The 24,880-nt window shown below is 35.3% G+C and overlaps 1 protein-coding gene across 8 annotated transcripts in view; it reads right to left on the bottom strand.

The window, feature by feature from the left end:
• Positions 1-24,880, bottom strand: part of LOC124360154 (LIM domain only protein 7) — a 247,025-nt gene that overhangs the window by 32,986 nt on the left and 189,159 nt on the right. For 4 of the 8 annotated variants that reach the window (XM_046813513.1, XM_046813515.1, XM_046813516.1 and 1 more), the window contains 15 exons: positions 21,417-21,557; positions 19,248-19,445; positions 17,612-17,754; positions 17,362-17,482; positions 14,888-16,711; positions 9,255-9,389; positions 8,710-8,838; positions 8,515-8,626; positions 8,172-8,365; positions 7,220-7,349; positions 6,526-6,686; positions 5,143-5,178; positions 1,856-2,181; positions 1,326-1,461; positions 506-792 (listed from right to left, as the gene is read on the bottom strand). In XM_046813513.1, coding sequence (XP_046669469.1) covers positions 506-792; positions 1,326-1,461; positions 1,856-2,181; positions 5,143-5,178; positions 6,526-6,686; positions 7,220-7,349; positions 8,172-8,365; positions 8,515-8,626; positions 8,710-8,838; positions 9,255-9,389; positions 14,888-16,711; positions 17,362-17,482; positions 17,612-17,754; positions 19,248-19,445; positions 21,417-21,539 — 4,055 coding nt within the window. In that variant the 5' untranslated portion in view covers positions 21,540-21,557. The remainder of the gene's footprint in view (positions 1-505; positions 793-1,325; positions 1,462-1,855; positions 2,182-5,142; positions 5,179-6,525; positions 6,687-7,219; positions 7,350-8,171; positions 8,366-8,514; positions 8,627-8,709; positions 8,839-9,254; positions 9,390-14,887; positions 16,712-17,361; positions 17,483-17,611; positions 17,755-19,247; positions 19,446-21,416; positions 21,558-24,880) is intronic. The other 4 variants (XM_046813517.1, XM_046813519.1, XM_046813520.1 and 1 more) reach the window with 4 other exon arrangements.

The raw sequence follows: 24,880 nt of genomic DNA, 5'->3' as shown, positions 1-24,880 counted from the left end.
TAGTATGCTTCTTTAACTTGTTTCACATGTTATAACTTGTTGACGTTGTTATACACTATTGTAGTGTCCTGACAATAAATGATTTGATTTGAGTAATAATTGGGACACAAGGTTTGCTGCTGCCAGCAGCAAGGTTGGCAAATGCAGTTAAAATGTGGAAGGTATGGTGGTGACAAAACATATAGAGGCAGAAGGGGTGCAGTTTAAGAGAAGACTAGAACTAGGTGACTTCTGGCATTAACTAATTTACAATATAAATAGTTAATTATGGTTGATTTCCTGAATTATTAGATTTTAGGTCTTGTGTAGTAATTCAATTTAGTAATGGAACCTTTCAGCTGAAAAATATAAATAAAATTGATATATTTCATTTCCTAATAATGGTATTGGGAAATTTTAAGTGCTTTATAAGTTACAACATTAATTTACAATTGAATAAAATTATTTACAACGTTTAGAAAGAAAGGATGATTAAATTGTTATTAGTTTAAATTTATGTAGATACCTGCGACGATTGTTGTTGGGGTCGGCAGTGTGAAGCCTGTTCTGCACCCTCTGCGTCAAGGTCTGTATGATGGAATCGGGCAGGGGTTTGTCGGACCGTGGAGTCGGAGGGTGAGGAGCCCCCCACTGCCCTCCGGCCGGCTGCCAGTTTGTGTACTGCCCACTGCTGCCGCTGCTGCTGCTGCCCCAACTGCTGCCCCCGTTCTGTTGTGGGGGTGGAGGGACAGGTCTCCTAGGAGGAGGAGCTTGCCTCTGATGATGTTCAGTTATCCGCCTCTGCTCAGCTTCCTGCTCATTATCGTTTGTGTTTATTACGTGACGTACAACAATAACAATATTAATTTATTTAAACCAATATAAAAATGTTATTCAATCTTTTCTATAACAAATGAATTTTTATATACAAAAGTCACCACAGAAATATTTTAGTTAAAACTGAAGTGGAGAAACCAGCTGATTGAAGACAAACATAACGTAACTGCTTCATGCTAAGTAAAAATATTAGTGAATAAAGATTTGTATTATTGATGTTATTAATATTGATATACGTGTTTAAATTTCTGGTAAAATAGAAAATTTGTTACTCTAAATCTATTGATCTTGGGCATCATTCATCAACAGAGGCCCCATATACAATTGTTTAACATAACAAGTGTAGGGTGGGTTTAATACGTTTACCAGACAGTTGTGGTTACAATTAAGCGATAAAAAAGTAATTAGACTCTAAACATTACCATAAAAAATAAAATTTTCTCATAAAAATAAAATAATTATTAATTGAATTTGCACATTTATTGATTCCAGATCAAGTGTTAGATTACCTGTATGAGCCAGTGCTGGTAGTTGTTGGGCTTGCGTTTGGCCTGCACCCAGTTGTCATTGAGCCGAGGCTTTGGTGCAGCACTGAGCGCTTGCAGAGTCTGACGTGTCATCTGCTGAGTGCTGGGGCTGGGCGTCCTACAACAGCGGTAAGCAACATTTGAGGTCTTTACAATAAAATGTACTACAAAATAAGAGATGTGTTAATAATTAAACATAGCGAAAGCAAAAATAATAAAACGATACTGGCAGACCAAATGACATTCCTATACTAGGACTTAACAAATTTGTCAATCAAATTGGGAAGAATGAAGATCCTAAGAAAACAAATAACAGCAAAGGGCTTTTTGAAAAATCTTAAAATTACAAATTTGGCAAAAAGGGTCAAAACGTCAATTAAGTGGAAAAACATGTGGTCAGTAGCATAAGTCTTTCATTACAAATTCATATGAAATTGTTTCTGGAACAAAAATAAACGATTGTAATGAAAATACTGATTTAAATTTAAGTGGAACTTAATCAATCTGGTTACCTCTTGTCCTGGGTGCGAGGGATGATGAGAGGTTTAGCGGGGGGTATCGGTGGTGGGGGACGGCGAGGTTGAGTTGCCAGATTGGGCATGGAACGCCGGTTGTCGGCGGTGGTTGGGGGGTCGGCGGGCTGCCTGTAGCAGGTGATAGCAGGTTCAGGCACGCGCAGGTCTTGCATGGAGCGCCGATAGCTGGGTGTGGCAGTGGGCTCGGACACACGCACGTCTGTCAGTGATAGGTTGTACTGGTGTTGTAACAGCACATCCCGCTGCCGAGCCAGGGATGCTTGCTCTGCCTCCAGCCTCTCTCTCTCAGCCATCAACAACTCCTGTGCCAACAAATTGGGCTCAATATTGACTAACAGAACACAAATTTAATGTTATGGGATTTAATCTGTTGAAAATTTGCACAGCATTCCACCCATATTGATAACTTACCTAATTTAACTTTTACACTCCTATTTATTGGACCCTGATGTTCCCATGTACTTGTTTTTATTTTTTAGATACAAGGCTTTCAATAAAATTTTATTATGTACTTACTTATACTACTACATATTATATTATGGTAAATAAGGTTTTTTATTTTTGTGAAACATAGTACAATTGCAAATGGAGCTCTAAGTTTTTATTATGTTTCTGATACACATACAAATATTTATTAAATAAGTACTTATGTCATTTTTGCAGATTTGTTGGGCTTAATTTATATAAAAAATCTCTAATAGGCATAACATAGTCATGGATGGATAGATTTAATAAAAAAATATGGAAAGCAATTTAAAGGATAAAATAAATATCACCCGATCTGAGAACATTTTTTAGTAAAAAATGCACTTAACATTCTACTGTACTCTATTTAGAAGTAGACATGCCGTATTAACAACAAGAAGGCTGGAAGTAATTGAAAATGGACTAAAATTATCTAAAGGAATAAAACAAAAACACAAATAACCAACAAAAACACTGCATGACATTCGCGATAAACAGCAAACTACGCCAGCATCATCAGCTAATCACAGAATGTTATAACAATGGTTTCATGCAACTTCCCAGCCGCAATGATACATATTTTATGCCTTGTTTTCAAATATCAAGGTTTGTGGCATAGTTTATTTTTCTTTTTTTTTTAAGGAGAGGCCGATCCCCTTTTAAGCCTTATTCTGTCCGCCCTCATGGGCCACTGGCCTGTGCGAGGATCTTATCAAACAGAATAAGAGAGAGAGTCGATACAGTACGAGGTCAATGGTACTGATAAAAAGTGCAGTGGTCACAGACAGGATTACTAGATAACTAGATTAGAAAGTTAGAGTAATAACTGCATACTATAATACAGCCGTACTGTTGTCAAATGATGCACAATGTTTCTGGAGCAGTGGCAGTGGTGTCAGGTGGAAAGGGTTCATTGTTTTCAGAGTATAAAAAAGATTTAAAATGATGCTTACTTTCATCAGCATTTCATTTAGTTTTACACTCTTATACAACAAGAGAATAAATGTTATACCACTTCTAGGTTATTTTTACCTTTAGTTACATTAAAGGTGCAATATTTTCCAATTTTAGTGAATCATATAAACTTCAAAATTACCTAATTCTTACCATGGCCAAAAGTTAGGGATTTTTAAGGTATACACACTATATGCATTTGTAATCTAAATAAGGTTTAAACACCAGATTAATAGCTGTTATTTTAATTTTTATGATAAATGTAAGAAAGAAACACAGACCCACACTTAGACACCAGATGGAATAAACTACCAATTATTTTCTTATTTTATACACATTCCATTTAAAACCAACCACAGCAGTGAGCATGTACTCACAAATATTTTATTGTTAAATGCCAAATGAACAATAATAATCACCTATTATTTAGATTATATGAGTTGCATCCAGATAGTAAGTTCCATTTGTATTTTTTGCTGGCCAAGTGTCACAACGGTGGTTCCACACATTTTTGGCACTAACCCTTATTACAAAGGACATGATGTCATTGTTAGTGTGATTCTTGTTTATTTGGGGGGTTTTTGTTTAACTTTGTGGTGCTTGATAGTAATGGCTAAGCCGAAAATGCTACTGCATGTGAGAGATTAGATCTATAACTCATTCTCTCAATACGAGGAATGTATAACCGATAGAAAGTCATCAACAGATCTGTGAGGTATACGAGCAAACTGCTAATAATTGAATGTTAAGGATATGGGTGAGGTAGTTCAATGATGGATATGGAAATATCCATAATGATGAACAAAATAGGTTCTATCTTCGGTCAATGATGAACTAGTTCATGTTGTCAATGAAAAAATTATAAAAACTAAAAACATAAACGATTTTTACTCTTTCTATATAGTTTTTACAAATTTCAAAATCACTTCTGTAAGAAGTTTTTCATAAAAACGTCGAGATTAACGAGAATTTGTGCCTGCTGAGTACAGATGATATTTTACCAAGGAACACAAAAAAAGTTTGGGGAGAGCAGTTGAGTTTTGGAAAAGTTATGATAATGGCGGTGACAAATTCTCAGGAAGTATAGTGATTGGGGATGAGACTAAATCAAAACATCAGTCCATTGAGGCACACATGTCCAGTGAAGAAAAATGCAAAAAAATCCATTAATCTAGACAAATCACAAAATTATGTTAACAGACACAACATCCTTTTAGTTTCTTTTAGATAGACTTTCATGTCACTTTGAGAGACACCTAGAAAACTGCTAGAAAACAAACGTTGTGGAACAGTAATTATTACTATTGTAACAGTCCATGAGAATACTCACTTTCACACTAGAAAATCCTAGTTTCTGGTGAATTCTTTCTTTTTTCCACGTGATCTTGCTGCCAAGAGGTTCAACAATGATGACAAGATAAAAACTATGTTACTACTTGGTTGCAATTCACATGCAACAACTTTTTATAACGAATAATGAAGGAAAACAACAGCCTGTGCAACTACATATCGAGGCTCTGTTGAAACCATTTCCTTAAGATGTATTGTTTTACTTTCACCAGTACAACGTAACTTATTTTCTGGACATAACTCATGTAATGTATCAGCACATTAAGGCATCACTATTAGGATAGCTAATAATACCCAATATTAAAAATTTAGCACCAATAAAATAAATACTGCTCCAGAGTATCACCACTACATTTTAAACTAAAATCTATGATAGCCCTCAGTCCATATTAGTAAAGAACTTTACCCAAATAAATAAAGCATATCCAAAAGCATTTCCCTACCCAAACCAAGCACAAACATATAGTCAAGCACATGCCAAGTTAGGCCCTCACCATATTTTTGTCCAGTTCTTGTCCTGCCTGAGTGTTCTGAAATACATTCCTGCATTAGTGCACTGTATTTACAACAGTTGATTAATGAACACTGTATTTAGATTACATGGATGTAAATGAAAGTTATTTAAATTTTAAAATAATCTATTCCAAGCTTACTTGTGGTGCTCACAAACATTTTTATTAATATACAATAATAAAAAAAGAACTGGTTAGAATACAATGTTATGTTCTAATACTGATATTATAATGTTTAAGCTAAAGCACAAGAAGTTTAACTTCAAATATTACCATTAATTTATTGAAATTTTGAAAAGCATTACATCTGTTATCATCAACAGCAGTGTTCATTGCTCAATACATATATTAACTTTATTGCTATTCACTAAACTAGAAGATTAGTACATATGCAATCAAACAAAGCCATTGTGTTCAACACTTTTACAAGGGTCATACCAAAAGTTAACATGTTTATGATGATGGAAAACTATAATTTGTTACAAAAACAACCAAAATTTTTCTTAACAAAATATTTTTTCTTAAAAGTTGCTTCGGCCCTGGTGGTTTACCTTATTCTCAATCTACTGTAGTAATTCATACGGCTTCCCAAGAAGACTCTAACAGTGATTCTTCCACCAGTACAAATGTAAGATCAAAATTATCAAAAACTACAAATCTGTGACACCTCATTTCCATTTCATTTTCAGCAAACATTTACAACAAGAAAATATTCATGTATTCAAAAGAATGCCCTCCACTGCAAGAGCTTTTGAAATCAAATTTTCAGGTATATTAAGTTCTCAGACCTGCTTGTTGCAATTATACAAGAAATCACGTTTCCAATTTCAGTTTTCATGGAAAAACAATGATATGAAGCGTTATTTTAAATTAATTACTAGTTAATAATGCTCAAGTACTTGGTGAGATGATTTATGTCCTGGCCTATAAAAAAACCTAACTTAAAAAATTGAAAATCAAAAGCTACATATGATCTTTGATATATAATATATATATATATATATATATATATATATATATATATATATATATATATATATATATATATACCTTGATGAAAACCTTCTAGGACAGATGACACCATACTGATTTGTACTGAAGTACTGACGAGTCTTTGAAAATTAGAATGAACAGATTTACTTATTGCTGGCTGTAACTCAAAACGTTTAGTATGACCCTTGTAGCTCTAACAATATTTACAACACTAGAAACTAAGATAAATTTCATGTCCACATTGCAAGGAGAGGGGTTTTGAGCCCACTCATTTATTAAAGTGGTGGTGACGTGTCTCATTGCTTGTCATATGTTGCAATGTTATGTGTGACATGGCAGAACAAGCGAGTGACTGTAAAGTGTTTGTTGTACCTCTTGTTTGCACAGCTCAAGTTCCCGTGCCTGTATCCGACTCTGCTGCTCGGCACGCACCGCCTCCTCTGCCTTCCTGCGAGACATCTCCTCTTCCCGTGCCCACTCGAGACGGGTCTTCTCTGCTTCCAGCTCCCGCAACCGCTCTGCCAGCTTCTCTCCTGAGGTCATAAAATTATATGTACAATTTAAAACGAAAAAGTTTTATTTCAAAATAATGTAAATGAGTCAAGATCTTCTTTTAATAAGATTAAGTCTTTTTTGAACGGGAAGTAATGTTTCAAAGTATTTTCTAAGAAAGATAAAATAGTATTAAAAATGCCAATAAGCCAACACAATTGCTTGTAACTTATTGATTTATTGTTACAGAAGCACATTTAGGAATTTGTTTCTCCTTAGGGAAGAAGGGGGGATTCTAAGTGTACTAAATTATTAATTTCAATTTTCATTTTTTGCTCGAGGAGGGGAGATATTGATAGCACAACAGTGCAACAAATCATCTACTCAGTGATAAACACAATAAAATTTAAAAACTATATAAGACTATATAATTAATTTTATCTGAGTTATGATTTCCATACTCTCAAAAAGTACAATTTCTACCAACTTTTGAGGTCGTTATTTAGTTTTTAACTGCTATACGTGCAAAACAACAAAATAGCTGTAGGTAATAGAAAAGTCAACAGCATCTTACCAATGTTGTCCTCATCTTGCGCCGTAGTTGTGTAACTGTTGATCTCTTCTCTTTCCAACATCTCGATGATCTCCCTCTCCTTCTTCACAATCTCCTCCTCCTCTGAGGTAGTGCTCGTGTTTGCATATGTCTGGAATACCAACAAGATAAGGGTTAAAATGTTGCAAATAAATATAGCAATATCTTTTCCCTTTATGAACTAAATATAACAGAAATTATATTAATTTTACATAACATTTTATTTATTTTACAATTACATCAATTTACATGGTAAACATGAAAATGGATTTGCTGTTTAGCAAATGAAATGCTATTCTTCACTCCAGATCCACAAGTATTTTGCAGTATATTTCATCATTAGCAAGAATTTGTAAGGTTAATGATTCAATGTTTATTTTATCTCTGCAAACTCTTCCATCATTCACCATTATATACTTGATTTTAATGGTTTATTCAATTATAGTTTTGAAAGAACAAAAGCTAACCACTATATATGCATACACCATATATCTTTGTGTATGCTGTTCTTGTAATTTCCTACCCCTCTGGCAAAATCCTTAAATTTAATTCATTGTTCAATAAAAAAAGATACAGAAATATAAAAAGCTTTCCTTGAATCAATTTGACAATATTACACAACAAATAGTGTTTGAATGCTTAATTTAGTTGCATTTTTTGCTAGTATATTGCAGACATTGTAATAAAATCATGTAACAATTCTATTTATTTACTTTAAGTACCATTATAGAATTTGCTACATTCATTCAAAAAATTAAGCAATTAAATAGAAATATATATTAATAAATAATATTATATATATATATATATATATATATATATATATATATATATATATATATATGGAGTAGCAGACCGTCAATCAGTCTGACAACAATCCTCTCTGGGACAAACTAAATGACATAATAAAGAAGTGAACTACTGCTGGATTTACCTCGCTGTTGTCCCGAGAGTGGTGACCAGGGTGGGGGGACCAGGGCAGGTCATCATGATGTTTCTCTAGTTCCACGCCAGAGTCTCGGCTCTCGCTCTCGCTACAGATACTTTGGCGATAAAGTAATTGCTCCAGCCGCTTCTCCTCCGCCAGGAAACTGGTGATATCTGGGGGACGACGCACCAACTCCAGTTCTGCCACGAACACACAATTTCACAAGCTTGTACCAAACGTTGATTAGAATCATTCTTTAAATACTGATCTAAATACACTTTTAGTTTGGGAAAGAATGGGATACGCATTATGTTTAAATTTACTAAAAACAAGTTGCAAATTACTTTACCTGGTTCCAAATAATTGTCATCATTAGAGCCTTCAATTCCCAAGAAGGAGGATCGCTTTTGTCGGATCTCCTTTTTGATTCGTTTGGTTGAGTCCAGCCTCCTCAGTGACACCTGGGAGAAAGTCATCTCATAAATTGTGTCAATAGGATTATCAGCCAGAATGCACAAAATGTCACTGGATTTTCTATACTTACAGGTTTGCTGCTAGTATTGGTGGTATCGTCATCATCACTGATTTCTGTCGGTGGAGGTGGAGGCTTTTCTTTGGGAGGTTCCAGAGTTGAGGGGCTGAGAGGGAACACCACTTCAATGCTCTCAATCAGCTGGAACATAATAATCAGCTGGGATAAAGTTGGTGCAGAAATAATATTATTTAATTCCATGACACGCACAGAAAGCTCAGAGCACTTTCATTGTTCTCTTATTTGGATGACATTAGGAGATATGCCAAAAATTTGACTTCATCAGCCACAGCAGCAAATGTCATTGGTGTACATAGCTAGTTACACAAAGACTTATAACAGCATTATGTCACGTCTGAGAACTCTCAGGCATTACTCCTAGGACACTAGATTTATCAACCTGACCTGGGTTTAAATCTCACTACTGGTATATTTATAGACTGTTGTACTCTCTTACATAAATTTCATCGAAAATGAACACAATTGCTGAACATTTAAACTGAAAAAGTATGCTGTATACTATTCTTGCATCAGTAGGATAAAAATTGAAAGCTCACCTTAGTTGAGTCTGTGTCCGGGAAGATTGGCATACTGAGAGTGTGCGTGTTGATGGGCATGATGGGACAGGATAAGTCAGGCTTGGTCACGTCTACTGTAAGGGCACTCAAGTGGTGCACCCCCTCCAGCTTCTGCTATACCAGATATCAACATTATATCATATTCATACTCACAATGTGTACCACTTTTAAAATGTAAAAACCAGGAGTAATGGGTCTAATGCAAAAGATTCTTTTTCATAGCGACTATATTGTGACTGCAACTTTGACAGTTTAAAAGAAGACTACCTTAACTCTATATCTGTTCTGATAGATGGCTCATGAGTTATCAGAAACTGATAATAAAATATGATAAGATGACAACCTGTTAATAGCTGTATTACAAAACTTACATTCTTTATCATTTCAAAATAGCATTGCTGAGTAGTATTTAAGTGAAGCAACAAAATGACTACCTTAAACTAATGCATGTGATGGAAGTCTATTGTTCCTTGTTTATGGTGGCTAATTTATTTAGATAATAGGATTTATTAAGATTTGCCATTGTCACATGATAAAAAAACAATCAATTTCAAACCTAAAAACTACTCCCTGTGTAATGCATAAAACCCTAAAAAGTTAAACAAACTTAAAAGGTTAAAACTCAAGAAGTATGAAACTGAAAATATAAGTCTCCAGACCGGTAAGAAAGCCATGATAGTCATCAAACTACACTGGGAACTTTATTTTGAAAAACGGTCTGATTCATCATAAAATTTGGAACAATACAGCAACACCAATCTTCTTTTTTCAAACTGGTGTACCATTATTGTAACTATTATAATATTGTTGAAAGTGTACTAGCACTGCGAACCTTTTAACATAGATTTTGTTAATAATTTCTTAAGCAAGTGTTTACACTGTATGAAATGATATGTGACATTGAGGAAGGTAATGTTTATAATCATAAATGTAAAAAATATTCACTCCTTTAAAATACCTATTAAAACTTTCTAAGTTTCATCCAATGCATGCAGGGTGAGTAAAACATATCCAACATTTTGTGAAGTTTAACTCTTTGATGAGAATTACAGAATATGCCACTTACACTATAACGCCTGCACTCAAGCGAGTTTTTTATTGGTATCAGACCACTGAGGAATATAAAAACTATGTCAAAAATTATGAATTTTAATCTATATTTTCCTTTATAATACTTTTATAATGTATTAGTTCTTGGTTACTAGTTCTTTACCATTAGTTTTGGATTTTATTTTAACCGCTTTATTATACGCATTTTTATTTCATACACATGTATTCTGTTTATATTTCATAACTGATGCCCTAACCAGCAAAAGAGCTTTTATTTATTCAAATTTTTTTGGAAGTATAAAACATGTCAAATTCTAACCTTACTACTTCCATCAAGAAAACAATGCAGAGTATAAAATATTAAACACAAGGTAGCTCTATACATTACGGCTACATACCACCCATCATACAGAACAATAATTTGTATAACAGTAAAATTGCTGAAAAAAAAAAAAAAAAAAATGTTGCTAGATATCATGATGTCAGTAAAATATCAGTTCCCAGCTTACGATTAATCTACAACACACGCCTTTCTCCTCATGTGAGACCAATAAAAATTCTGTGTACACTTACGAGGATCATCCAGAAAGTAAGGTCCGTTTTGCAGTAACTATTCGAGCGGTGACCAAATGGCTCAATATTGCAAATGACTTAGTATTGCAAATGGCATGCATGAGTGCAACTCTCAGCATGGCCTGCGTACGAAATGTTACCATTAGTAGTGAAATCATTGTAGAGTACTGTTTACTGTAAGAATTTAAGATGTTCAAAAGAGTTGATCAACTCGCCTACTGTAAAATACGATCAGTTATCCAGTTTTTGACAGCAAGGAATGTTCCAGCAGCGGATATGCATAGACAAGTAAGTGAAGCGTATGTCTCTAATGTAATGAGTGACAGCAAAGTGGGTGAGCTTACAAAGATTAACAAGAAAATGTTCATGATGAACCGCAATCTAGCCAGCCATCGTTGATCACATAAGATTTGGTCAGTGTCGTTGACGAAAGGATTCATGAAGATCGGTGATTTACCATTCATCATTATCATTGGAATTTCTGACCATAAGTTAAATGACATTGCATAAAATTGACTCTAAAAATTTGAAATTTCAAAAATTCAGTTCACGTTTGGTTCCTAGGCTGCTTTCTGAGGAACACAAAATGAGAAGAATGGATTGTGCTCCTGAGTTTTTGGTCCGATATCATGAGGAAGATGATACCTGTTTAGAGAACATTATCACGGGTGTCGAAACATGGGTTTTTAACAAAACCCCAGAAACGAAACGCCAGTCAATGGAATGGCATCACTCAATGTCATCGCTAAAGTCAAGGCCAAACAAACAATCTCAACATGCAAGGTTATGGCAACCGTGTTTTTGTATTGCAATACTCTGACTAAACTTCAACGTGCAATACAGAATAAGCAACGTGGCATATTGGCATCTGGAGTTCTCTTGTTGCATGACAATACCAGACGCCACTCTGCCATCCTAACCCACATCTTATCAGATTATTTAGTTGGGAGCAGATTGACCACCTGCCGTACAGCCTGAACTTGAGCGGGTGACTTTCACGTGTTTCGCTACTTAAAGGATTTTCTTTATACTTTATGTTGAAGCGGTAAACGCTTCAACACTGATGATGAGGTGAAGAAGCAGTTAAAGATTGGTTATCCTGCCTTCTACATTGGAATTCAAAAGTTCGTTTAACATTAAGACAAATGTGTACACAAAAATGAAAACTATGCTGAAAAATGAAAAGATGTCAGGAATAAAATAAAACTAGTTATTTATTTTGTATAAGAAAAAATCCTTACTTTCTGGATGACTGCTTTTATTTGACTATTCTTTGGTGCCTTCATCATACAATTATTTTCAAGGGAATCACGTACATTTATGTTTTTTATTTCAAATATCAATTCCAAGTTTATTTTATGCTCTTGGTGGTTACTCAATAAATCATGTGCAAAGTATAGAAAAACCGGAGTAAGGTCCACAACCTATATGTTGTAGTATGTATGAAGTTTCAAAAATTAGTTTTAAAAAGTTAATGTAAAACGACTTGTTATAATTCATTCGCCGGTTTCATGGTTAAATAGCATTGTGAATTGTTTATATTAAACACAAATAAATAACTCAAATTAGTAGCCTATATAATGTTAGAAAGTATCTATTGTGTAACACTTTGAGCGTGGATCACATAATTTTAGAGCATGACAAAATACTGATAAAAAGTGGATTCAGTAAGTGGGTACATAATTGATGTTTAGTCTTTAATTTTACAGATATTGCTTACTCTGTGCAGTGTATCAGTATGCTACTTGTACACTTTACAGCCAGATGATGTACAGCTTATTGATAAAACAGAAGCTGTTTACTTGTTTTGCAAACTCTCACTATGCAAAAACACTTTGTAACTGTACCATACTAAAAAATACTCCAGAGTATAGCACAATTGTACTTAATTATCAATGAGCAGTTGGTATGTTCAAATAAGATATTGTAAAATGAGTGTAAAAATGGTTAGTTTAGATTGATATAATACATTTCTAAACTATATTTTAACCTGTGCTATAATTGTTTTAAATAATTTATTTTCAAGGCAATTTTACAGTTTTTACATTAAAAATAAAAAAATAGAAATTGTAAGTTATATGAGCATTTTTTATATTTATATAATTGTTTCTGACTCATGACTGCCTTGAAAATTTACATAAACATCCAACATTCCACTAGGAGGCATATAATTCAGCGCCAACACTCAAAGCGTTAACTGTAAATTACAACAAGCTGAAAAAAATGTCATAAAAACAACTATTTAATCAGTACTGTTTGATTTTTTTCCTGTTTAGTAGATTCACACTGCTGTCCAGACTGCATGTGGAGGGATATCATTGCTATGTACAACTTTGTAATTGTAAGCTTATGATTTTGTTAATGCTTTACGGAAAAGTTAAAAGCAATAGCTAAAAAAATTTAATGTAGGCCTCTTTCAAATGCAACGATTCTTTGCTTTTGTTTATTGAAAAACAAATTTACACGAGAAGATAATTTATATGTGAGGATACTATGATGGTATTCCAGAAAATAAACCCTCTTTAGGTAATTTGTATTTCCAAGATTATTTCTCATCACTACGTGATTGTATGCTTTCAATCAATGTGCTAGTGTTGATGTGTAGTCAGATTTGTAAATCTGTGTTAATTTAACATTTTTGACGTTAATAGCATTTTAAATCTCAGTCAGCATAAAACTCATTTGCTGGTGATGTACTGAGATAGATCCACAAAGGTAGTTTGGAAGGGAATTGAGAGCTATTCAATAGATGTAAGAAGCACGAAATAAAAGAGTTTGGGCATATGATCCTAGATCCACCATGAACGGTAAAGAAAATATTACAACACTGACAAAAACCTTATTACATTACAATATACACACAAGAAGGGGGAATAGAGGTATTGCCATTGTTGAGATGAATTACGCCTAAACTCTATTGATTTTTGTAAACCGCTGCAAATAAATGAGGCATGTGAAAAAGGCCCAACATTAAACGTTAGCCATCAAATCTACAAAATAAAAAAACAGGTCCAAGAGAGTTACAGTTTTATTATTATATGATAAATCATACTTTACACCAGATTTTATAATACTCACAAAGAATATGTAAAATGATACAAACACTTTATTCTCGAAAAGAATTTTTAGGCTCCATAAGAGACTTTAAATTCAAAATCTTCACCTTAACAACAAGAATGGTCTTCCGACTTGGTCCCTGTCAAATAACATACAGAATCAACAGGGAAAATATCAAAATAATGCAAGTCTATCTTTCATTAATCATCCAATACTGAACAATAAGGTTGTATACATTAGTAGTGTTGCACAATAATTTATGCCACTAATAACACTAAAAGCAAATTAAAGAAAATATTAAAATATATTCAAACAGTACACAAATCAAGAAATATAATTTAATAAACTAATTTGTTTCTAGTACGTATGGTTATTAAATTGTATCAAAGTATTTGGTCATTGTTATTTACAGTAGAAAAAAACTAGTTTCTGCATGAGAATAAAGGTTAAAATTATTTTCAAGAGGGGGCGATATTAAAATCAATTTCAGAACAATGTTGAAAAAGGGCCAATCAACATTAAAAAAGTACTTTTTCTAAATTTGGCATTTTAATGTCACACGAATATACACCAATTTTTACGAATAATTCCACAACACTCAAATTTTAGTTGTGTCTATCACATCTAGAACAGAATAATAGATTCAGAAATAACATATTTTAAAGATTTGTATAAAGCATAAACTAATTGTCTACAATAAGAAGAACTGAAAAATGCATTTTATTTTATGTAAAGCAAATCTGAAGTCCCCTTTTCATTGAAGATGATAACTCAGTTTATTATTCAGTTAAACTTGTTTAATACATTTCAAGCTTAGTGATAATTACAACTAAAGCTTAGACAGATCATTTAGAAGCTAATTACATCTAAAATCTCTACAATCATGCAACAGAAGAGAAATGAGATAAAAAGAGAAACATTTTAAACCTTACCTCACTGGGTTCAAATTTATATTCAGTGTGCACAGACACCTGAGGATCCGGTAGAGATGAGGACAGCTGCCCAAGGTCGATGGCATGACTGATCTCAACACCCCCATCATGCAAGATCTCCACAGGGGAGAGAGAGAGTACAGGTACAGAGTTAGCTACTGAAGTCTCGCCTCCACCGACAGTAAGACTTACATTGTTACATTGTTCACAGTTTGTATTTACAGTTTCACTTTTGTCAAGAGAATTAGAGTCACTTTCAGCATTAGTGGTAACGTTAGATTGACTAGGAGTGACGGTATGACTAGAATCACTCGATGGAGGGATGGAGACTTTGGACTCGGGACATTCTTTTATGATTGTGGGGGGAATCGGTTCTGAGGGACTTTCTAGGATCACGGGTAGAGGATCACAGTCAAGCCTTAATGGAAGTTTTAGGAAGCTGCAAGAGTTTTCCGTAACCTCTGATCCAGGCATTAATTCAAGAGGTGTTTCCATAATCGGATCACTTACATTGATTTGGTTCGTTTGTTTTATGATAAGGTTGGTGGTAAGGTCAGAATTTTTATTTATCTCTTCCAGTATGGTAGGCTGCTGGTGGAATTCACTATCCAAATGCAAGTCACAGTCATCGGCCTGGCTGACAGAACTTGACACGTCGGCTGTATGAATGCCACTGTCCTCTCGATCCGTGTCTCCACTAACAGAGCTCGGAGGGTAGTTTCTGCAGAAGTCTAGGTCTTCTAGGCTTTGTACTCTCTCAAAAGACTCGTTGCCTACTCCATCGTTTGATTCTACATCCAAACTATCCAATGACCTATGCCTGTAATGTTGCTGCCTCTTGCTCTCATACATGTCTTCTGTTGGACTGAAGGTTGATTTCTCTCTCAATTCCTCTACACTAATCTCTTCTTCCTTTTGAGCGCCATTAAACATACTTCTTTCTTTATCCTTATTTTCTGAATTTATTTCTGCTATTCCATTTTTCTCATTGCTTTCTGGTATTCTGGCTGGCACAATTTCTTTAGTTACGCTATTTTTAGCTAGTATTTTTTCTTTCACTTCAACTTTTGCAACAGTTACCTGACTGGGGATATTTGTTTGTTTTTGTTCTGACGAGGAAGACATTTTTTGCAATGATGTCAACCTATCTTTGACAGAGTTTGTGATGGTTATATTATCATTTTGTGATGTATTTGATTTTGTGGGCATAGTTTCTATTGACTTTTGTTTCTCAATGCTTGACAACCTGTCTTTAACTGATACTTCAGCTGATAGTCTATTAATTTTCTTTATACTCTGCACGTCTTCAGCAGGTTTGCCAAGAGATGAAACTCTATCACGAATACTTTTAGAGGAACCAAAGTCTCCTGAGAGCCTGTTTTTAACACTGGGTGTTTCTTCTTCTTGGGACTTTTCAAACATTTCCCTTCGTTTCAAAATATCAACTTTAGGTACACTGAGAGGCCTCTTTGTATTTTCTGTTAAATCATTTGTAGACATTGATTTTTTCTTGATCTCTTCAAGTTCTGAAAGTTTCTCTTCTATTTTACAAGAACCTCTTCTCGGTTTCGCTGGAATAGGAGGTGACGATTTCTTTGAAAAACCATTGGTTAATTTTGAACTATCAGATCCGGATGGAGTTAGTGACCTTCCTCGAACTCTAGATTCTGTGAAGTTCACATAATTTTGAATTGCACGTTCATACGTGTACTCCTCCTGTTCAGAGGATGGCTCTCGTTGGAGGTGCCCATTGGTGGATCCCTTCTCTCCATTCATTCCAGTACTGCAGGCACTGGAGACATCATCGCTGCTGGACTCTGGCTCCTGGACAGAACATGTTTTGTATAATTTCCTATTAGTTCTCAAAATATGATATGAAAACATGTTTTGTATAATTTCCTATTAGTTCTCAAAATATGATATGAAAAAATAATATCTTGTTAAAAATGTAGACTATTTTACAGTGTTGGATTCTGATAGCTTATATATTATTATCTAAGGTCAGTCTGGGAAATATGGGTTAATTTATACAGATATATCATCTATTGCCATATGCTAACAATTAACTGTCTGAACCCAACTTTGAATTGATAAAATAAATATTTCCATACTAGAGTTGATTAACTACACAAACAAAAGGATACACCTGGATAAAATAATGACTTTAGCTAAACATTATTTGCTCACAAATGTTATATGGATCTGTCTACTCCAAAAAAGGTTTTGATTCAGCTTCTTTGGCTACCTATTTCTTTATTAAACTTTCTAAACTTTCTAACAGTAGTTCTATTTGTCTTATGTTCCAATGTATTTTTTATGTATTTCAAATCAACACTGTGTTAAATTGTGTTCACAATTATTAATAATATGTTTAAAAGTTAAAATTTGAGAAAATAGGAATTTAAATAAACAAAGTTCATTATTAAAGTATGTTAAAAAATACTGACCATTACTGAGAAAGATCTTTTACTTACTTTTCCCTCATGAAACACACTGTCTTCTCCATTGGTCTTAGGGGTTGAGAGGCCAAGGTCACTAAGGTCATTGTCATCATCCTGAAAAACTGGAAGACTGGTTTTTCTCCCCTTAGAGTTCCTATAAACAAAATTTAATTTTAAACAAAATTACCAACCAAAACGTTAAATGAATAAATACATTGATAATGCCATTACTAAAATATACTTAAATAAAGATACTAAACAATTAAAGTCATATAAATCAAACCTTTCTTCCAACATCTCATTGAAGGTTTTGCTGCGCCTACGGTTGCGATCATGCTCTTCCAGCTCCAGTTTTTTCACCTCCACAACCCTTTCAATGATGTGCTCCTGCCTTTTTCTTCTGCTGACTTTCCAGTTGTCCAAATTCTGAAAATAACATTCATGAATATATCAACTTAACTGCATGAATAGTTTGTATGTATTATGGGACAAGTGAGAGTAAGAGAAGATAACTCAAACAACCATACACATATCAAAAGGTAAGAATTAACTTAATTAACATTATTCTCTCCCCTTTCCTTGATACATTATGCATTAAGTAAGGCAAAATATTATCTATGTTTGATAGTACTGTATATTATGAAAGATGGGGAACAACTGAGATAAAATTATGGAAATGGGAAATGATAATACAAGGTCCATTTAAAAAATATCCGGATCGATATCATATTCCGGATTGATATCATATCCTGTCATATTATTTATATTGTTCATTGCAATTTCGCCCCTAAGGCTAAAACAGTCACCAAAGAATATGAAGTGTTGTGTTGGTTACAGGTTGCCATTTGAAAAAAGGCTGCAAATGATTTAAAGTGCAAAGAATTATAAGTCTGAACATCGAAAGTCAAACCTTTCTTATTTAATAACACCAATCTGGATACTTTCTGAATATACCTTGTATGATGTAATGGGTAATTAACCCATAGTACTGGCTACTTTTAATTCACTTGACTAGTCCTTGATGGATGGACAGATTATTTCAAGCTAATTCCTTTAGAGTTACTCAACTAGTTGTTGCATAACTCCTGCAACCTCAGTGATTATTTTGTTTCATATTCTCAAGTTTACATGGCTACTTTTGAGAACTCCAATTTTGATATCCACAACCTTACAAGTTAACACTTTTCAAAAACTTTCCACTGAGATTTCCATACTTTATACAAAGAATAATGCATGACAAAAGACAATCTTTTGTTTATTAAAACTGTAATTTTGCGAATGCTTAATCTGAATTACTTTTACACTTGCACAATATAATGTCATTATACTGCTTTGGTCTCAAATCTCTGCATCTGGGAACAATATGACCAGGATTCTTCCAAGTCTAAGGCAACCATTCATGAGTAAATACAAAACTCAAAGTGGAACAAATTATGATCACCAGAAGTTTGAGAGCTGCTGAGATAATTTTTTCTACCAGTCATTTGTGTGAATTGACTAAATTAAAATTGACAGTAGTTCTATTGGTACCACTACTCTTTTCAGATGTCATTTCCTTCGCTACTTCCATCCTTCTTCCCATTTGTTTCTTTATGTTGATGGCATTGGAAAAAATTATACGATATGACATACGTCAAACTGATAGAAATGTTTTGTATTGTTAACGAAGATATGAATTTTCTTAGTCAGAACTGAAGTAACTATTTCCATTGGTTCCCAAAACCAATGCTTAAAGATTTTCCAATCAACATTTAAAAGTGACTTTCGCTCATATCCTCAAAACCTGGCTGGATGACTGAGTGGTTTGTGTCTAAGTATCAGTTCATGTCTGTTGGCACAGACAAGGAAATATTAATACTTTTAGATGATTAATATAGAAAGGAAAAATATGTTATTGAAATGACACAATATTAACTCACCGACTGCCAATCCTCTGCCTCATCTCGCCTTTCTGGCTTCACCTTCTTGATCTCTTCCGCCTTCTTGAGCTGTTCCTGGGCGTAACGCGACAGGTCGCAGGGGCCCACTTTCACGAACTGCAGGGGATTGGCTGCTGGCTTAGATGTGGCCACCTTCGTCATCCGGGTCGGAATCAGAGCTATGTTCTCTTGAGAAGTCTGTCAATAGAAATGTCAAATTGATCAACACATATCACTTGAATGATTATTGATTATTTAAGTGGCTTTGTATTTTAAGCTGTTCAATGTATGAATGGTGTCCATTCACTTTATCTGTGAAAAAACCTCCTTTTAATTGTGGTAACAATAATTTTGAACTCTTTCTGAGATATATCTTATAAATAAAAATAAATTGCAAAATGTGTTTTTAAATGTTAATCTTGAGAACACTTAAGACAGGTTCAGGTAATGTAAAATATTCCCCGAAATCCGACGAATGTTTATCCGAAGAGAAAGGTCACTAAAGTTACCTGCAATCTTTTTTAAATCGGAAAAGATGGTAACATTTACGTTTTATAATCCAAATTGAACAGACACTCAACAGCTGTTTATGCTTTCAATTGAAGTTCGTAAAAGGGACAGAAACATTTGTTTACAATTTAAATTTTAGAACCGTGATTGATCAATTAAAAGTCAATCTCTATCTTTTACTCCAGATTGTGCCAGTGACGAATTAAAAACATCAAATGCATTGTAAACACTATTTTTAAACACTGTTACAAAACCAACCTTAATGGATAAAGCTGTGAATGTTTAAGGATTCGAAACTGGTGGGCTTCCTTGGAATTGTGATATGGCGTTTTAACGGTGGCTTAAGGAAAAACAGAGGAATGAGCAACATGTTTGAAAACGTAACAAAACATAACATGCCTCCACGTAAAAATCTTTCGCAGGCTACAGTCTATAAATAATAAGACTTCTATAACACAAAACCTTATAAATAAGTATTTAGAAATGTTGCATGAACTGAATAATGATTCTCCCCTACAACGGGAGTAGACATCTTTTGACAAAAGTAGGCTTCTCAGTCCTATGTATGTATATCAACTTTCCAACAACGGAACAAACTCACCTACGGCACGGAAAATTTCTTAGACGAAAGTATATGACTAAGACTAGAAGCAAACTGAAATACACTTCTGATACCTATTTATTAGTATTTTATGGATTGGAGCAACAAGGCAAACAAGAAATTCGAACCAGAAATGCTCCACATGTGCAAAACATGACATAAGTCAGGTTAAACTCTGATCTTCTTTACCATGAACACTGTAATAATGTGTACCTGCCATGTGCTTAGTTAGGTTTGGAAAATTTTATAGGACTCCATCATAGTATATCATAAGTACTTTTACTAAATAATAGTATAAAGAATTCGATTTTGAAAATTGAGAGAGAAGCCACTGGTAACAGTATAATACAAAAATTAAAATGTTAGGTCAATATCCGTAGTTTGACGAGAAAGATCAAATTTTCTAGGAGGTGAAGACATTATGAATGTAAAGTAACTCGGAATACGGGTAAAATCCTGAGAATATTTTTATTAGTAAACATTTATTTTATTAACGAAACATTTTGGCAATAAGTACTTATTTACACAAAGAGAAGTACAGTACAGACTCAAAAGTATGGCCTGGAGGATCAGTAAACACTAAATTAAATTATATAAACCTATTATGAGAGTACCGGTAGCTTATATACCGTTTCGTGGAGGTCAACGAAAACAATAGCGACCGGTCGGTTGTAAACAGTTAGATGGACATACGCTAAACAGTCGAAGTGACATCGATCACACGCAGTCCGACACGGTCACGGTGGGAACCAGTAGGTCAGGGGAAGGGAGGTACTTCCGGAACCCATGCAGGAACCACGCTTCGCGGCTCTGTACGCCGAGCGTTGCAACAGTGGATTCGGCACTGACAGTATCCCTCAGATAGCTGTCACTCAAACAGTGATGTAGCCGTCACGTACAGTACATACATGTTGACAACAAGACATTATTACGACTGACTGCTGCCATTATAATCTCTGAGTGCTGTAGATGAAGTCCGACAACAATCCACTTATTCTAAATAAAAAACAAATGGCTAAAACACGAACATCGTGGTTGACGGACTACTAAATACTCACATGTCTGCTAGCCGGCAGACCCGGGTCTGATCCGGTGTCGGAGGAGGAGGCGCTGCTGTGGCGACGCTGCATAGCGGGGGTGGCGCCGGAGGCGGCACCGGGGGCGGGCTGAACCGCCGGCATCCTCACCTCATTGTACACCTGCAACACAATTTATTCCACATTAACAAAGCTATTAAATAATCACCATCATGCATTGACAGCAACATATACGTATCGTATATAAAAAAAAGTATCCTTTGACATGAATTAAATTTAAAGGTAAATAAGATATTAATTCACCATCCTAAGGAACCCTCTTTAATATTTAACCTGGAGGACTAACGGCTTAAAGTGATTTCCGAACCTCCACAAATGGTGGGCGGATGGGCTACTTGCAAGAACAGGATTGCTCGGCGGTCATCCATCCAAGTAGTCACGCTTGACTTGGTTATTTTGCGATAACGCCGAGCCGCTACACTACGCCACTGGCAAAATACTACAGTTATTACGAATCTGTTTGAGATATGTAGATAGGTTTGAAAATAATTTAAGAATAATAACGATATACGTTTTAATACTTGTTGTAACACCTGAAACTCCACAAAAGTCAGCGGGCCAATGCTAAAATCTTTCAAATAACTACTTTTGTTCCTGCAGAGGAATTTTTATATCGAGTAATATCTTACTCTACTAATGGATATTACTGTTCTACATCTGGTGGTAGTAATATTCATATGAGAGATATCGATCCAACACTACAAAAGACAATATACCGTGCCCTACTTAAAATGGGATCAGTATTGAGTGATATTATTCCATAAGGCGACAACGAGGTTGTGATATGGCGTAAAGGATTTTGTCCACTCGCAATCTTCCCATTTTGCGACATCCTCAACTATCTACAAGTATAACCCAGGTAAATCGGTTGTAGTCCTGCAAACCCCCTTTTTGATCACCGTCCCTGCAACGTACTGATTTTTAATAAATTCCAGTTGGATGTCGATACGGTATTCGTTTAACGGCTGTACAATATCTCGTTAACTGACTTAACAACATTTCCTTACAAAATCGGCTTCCCCACGTTGTTGGTTTATTTGATAACGGCTTCTAAACAGGTATGGTATATGAAAGTTCTGGAACTTTATATGTGCTGTACCGAAGAAGACCAGTCATCAAATTAGAAGGCCAACCAGATGGTATATACCACTACATACAAGGTCGTGTTCAAAAAGTAAAACGTCGTCGCAGTTTAGTCTTATCGATGATCTCAGAAAAAAAAAAAAAAAAAAAAAAAAAAAAAAAAAAAAAAAAACCGTCTGAGATGACTGTTGGCTCTAACCTATACACAATGTTAACTAACCTACTCTCACATTTTTCGTTCCATTTAAAAAAACTCGACCTTTGCCTCATGTGACCACCTCTTATCACGCTGGGCAGGGTGGGTAAGCGCGCGCGCGCCACCTCGCAATGTCCCAGTCCCGTTACTACCGGTCGTGACGGCTCGGCCGCGGCTACGTATGGAAATGCAGTTCTGAGTGTGGAGTGGTCAAGGCACGGAGTCGAGTGGCGGGGTGCCAAGGTTGTGCGAGGGAGGGGCGGGTGAGGGGGAGGTCACGTGGTACAGGGCCCGGGGTCAAGGACGTTTGTTGGCCCCGGTGACACAGTCCCATCACCATCACACCTCCCGCTTGTTATCCTTCCTTCACGGCCCATTGTCCCGAGCTGGACAATCCACTCCATCTCGTAGCTCTGATAGACCTCTCATCTCTCTCTCTCTGTACGGTCACCGGCTATTTGCCACCGACATTCACCACAAGACACGCCAGGGTAAACTATCTGTAAATTGAATTTATATTCCACGTGATTCAGCACATAAAAGCAACTCATTCATTCTCATCACCGAAGATGGCAAATGCAACTGAAAGAAGATTAGTTTATGTGAATATAAAATATAAACGAGATTTTAAAGAGTTTGTCTTCAGATAGTAACGTTATACAAATAGGTCGAACAGAAAACAAAACAGAATAGTTTAGAATTTAAGTTGTTTTATATATATATATATATATATATATATATATATATATATATATATTTTATTTGAGCCACCACACAACACCTACTATAAGACTATTATTTGAAATGAATGCTACGTAATTTACAATGGTAGATCTACTGAGAATGCTAACATCCCTTTGATTAAATCATTAAATCCTACTTGTGCTATTTAAAATAATGTATTGTTGTATATAAATGGGGGAAATCATGCAAAATTAGAAAACTGTTTCGAAAAAATACAATTCATGAAACCTTAGGAGAGCGAGAAGAGCCACCAGCCATCTCAGGCGTTTAAGTCTCCAAGACATAAGGCATTCTTTAGCGTAACACTGATATTCGTATGACGAATATATAAATGTACGGCTGGCCACCAAGTAGAGTCCAGTACAAGTCCGAGGTGGGAAGCTGCAGGCAAGGCCAGACAAAGGTATGCGGGGCTAGGACCGGCCGCTGTCCGCTAGTATTCTATAATTACGGGCCCTATAATAGTGGCGGGCCAGGCCGGGCCGGGCTTGTCTTATCTGTGTTTTTGTGAACACGTGTGTGGTTGGAGGCCGCTCAAGGTCCTGTGGAGTCTTGCTTGTTGTTTCTACCTCGACTCTCGACTACACACAACACAGCCTCCCCGCGTTCTGCTCCACCGAGCACCGTCCGAGCACAGCCTCCTTCGACTACACAGCTCTAACAAACCCAACACAGACACCATAGTCTCCTTGTGAAATCCACCGAACTCCTTATGCAAATGCTAATCTAGCCTCCCTGCAGACTGCTAGGACCAGTACCGTACATTGTAGTCTCTAGTCGGCCTGACATACCCAATTACACATATAACTTCTTTTTGGCATGGCACACTTATCCCATTCGTAGCCTAACCTCTACTTGTGGACCGCTCCACCCAACTCCATAATCTATCTTACCCTAGGACTGCCCCACTAATCCCAAAAACATTCTACATCCTTTCGGCATGCCTTCTCAACTACAAAAAAATCCAGCCCCTGTAGACTGCTCTACTTAGCCCCATCGCGATTTGGTTAGTTAACAGATCCCTTATACACACAACGCCCTTCCTGTTAGCTGCTTTTCGATCTTTTATTCCTCTTCAATTATCATTTATAATTTTGCAAAAGTAAGCCAACTACATTGTTTTCCTATACATTATAATCATAATTGTTAATCATTGTTTTAATCAAAGTATCCCAATAACAAAATCTACAAATAGCATTAAAATCATAATTTCAGAGGAATTACGCTCTCTGATCTTTGTAATAGTGAGTTTCGGATAGTTGGGCTTACTTTGTTTATTTTTACAGAAATTCGTCGGCAGTAAAGTTCCCTCTTGTAAAAACAGAACTCCATTTTTCTGTAGGGCCATCCCATGGAACTGATCACAATCGAGATATTACGAATTAAAAACTAAAATAAACTC

Source organism: Homalodisca vitripennis, chromosome 4 (assembly GCF_021130785.1).
Source record: "Homalodisca vitripennis isolate AUS2020 chromosome 4, UT_GWSS_2.1, whole genome shotgun sequence".
NCBI classification, from domain to species: domain Eukaryota; kingdom Metazoa; phylum Arthropoda; class Insecta; order Hemiptera; family Cicadellidae; genus Homalodisca; species Homalodisca vitripennis.
Note: the sequence above shows the minus strand (reverse complement) of the source record. Positions and strands in the feature narration are given on the sequence as shown.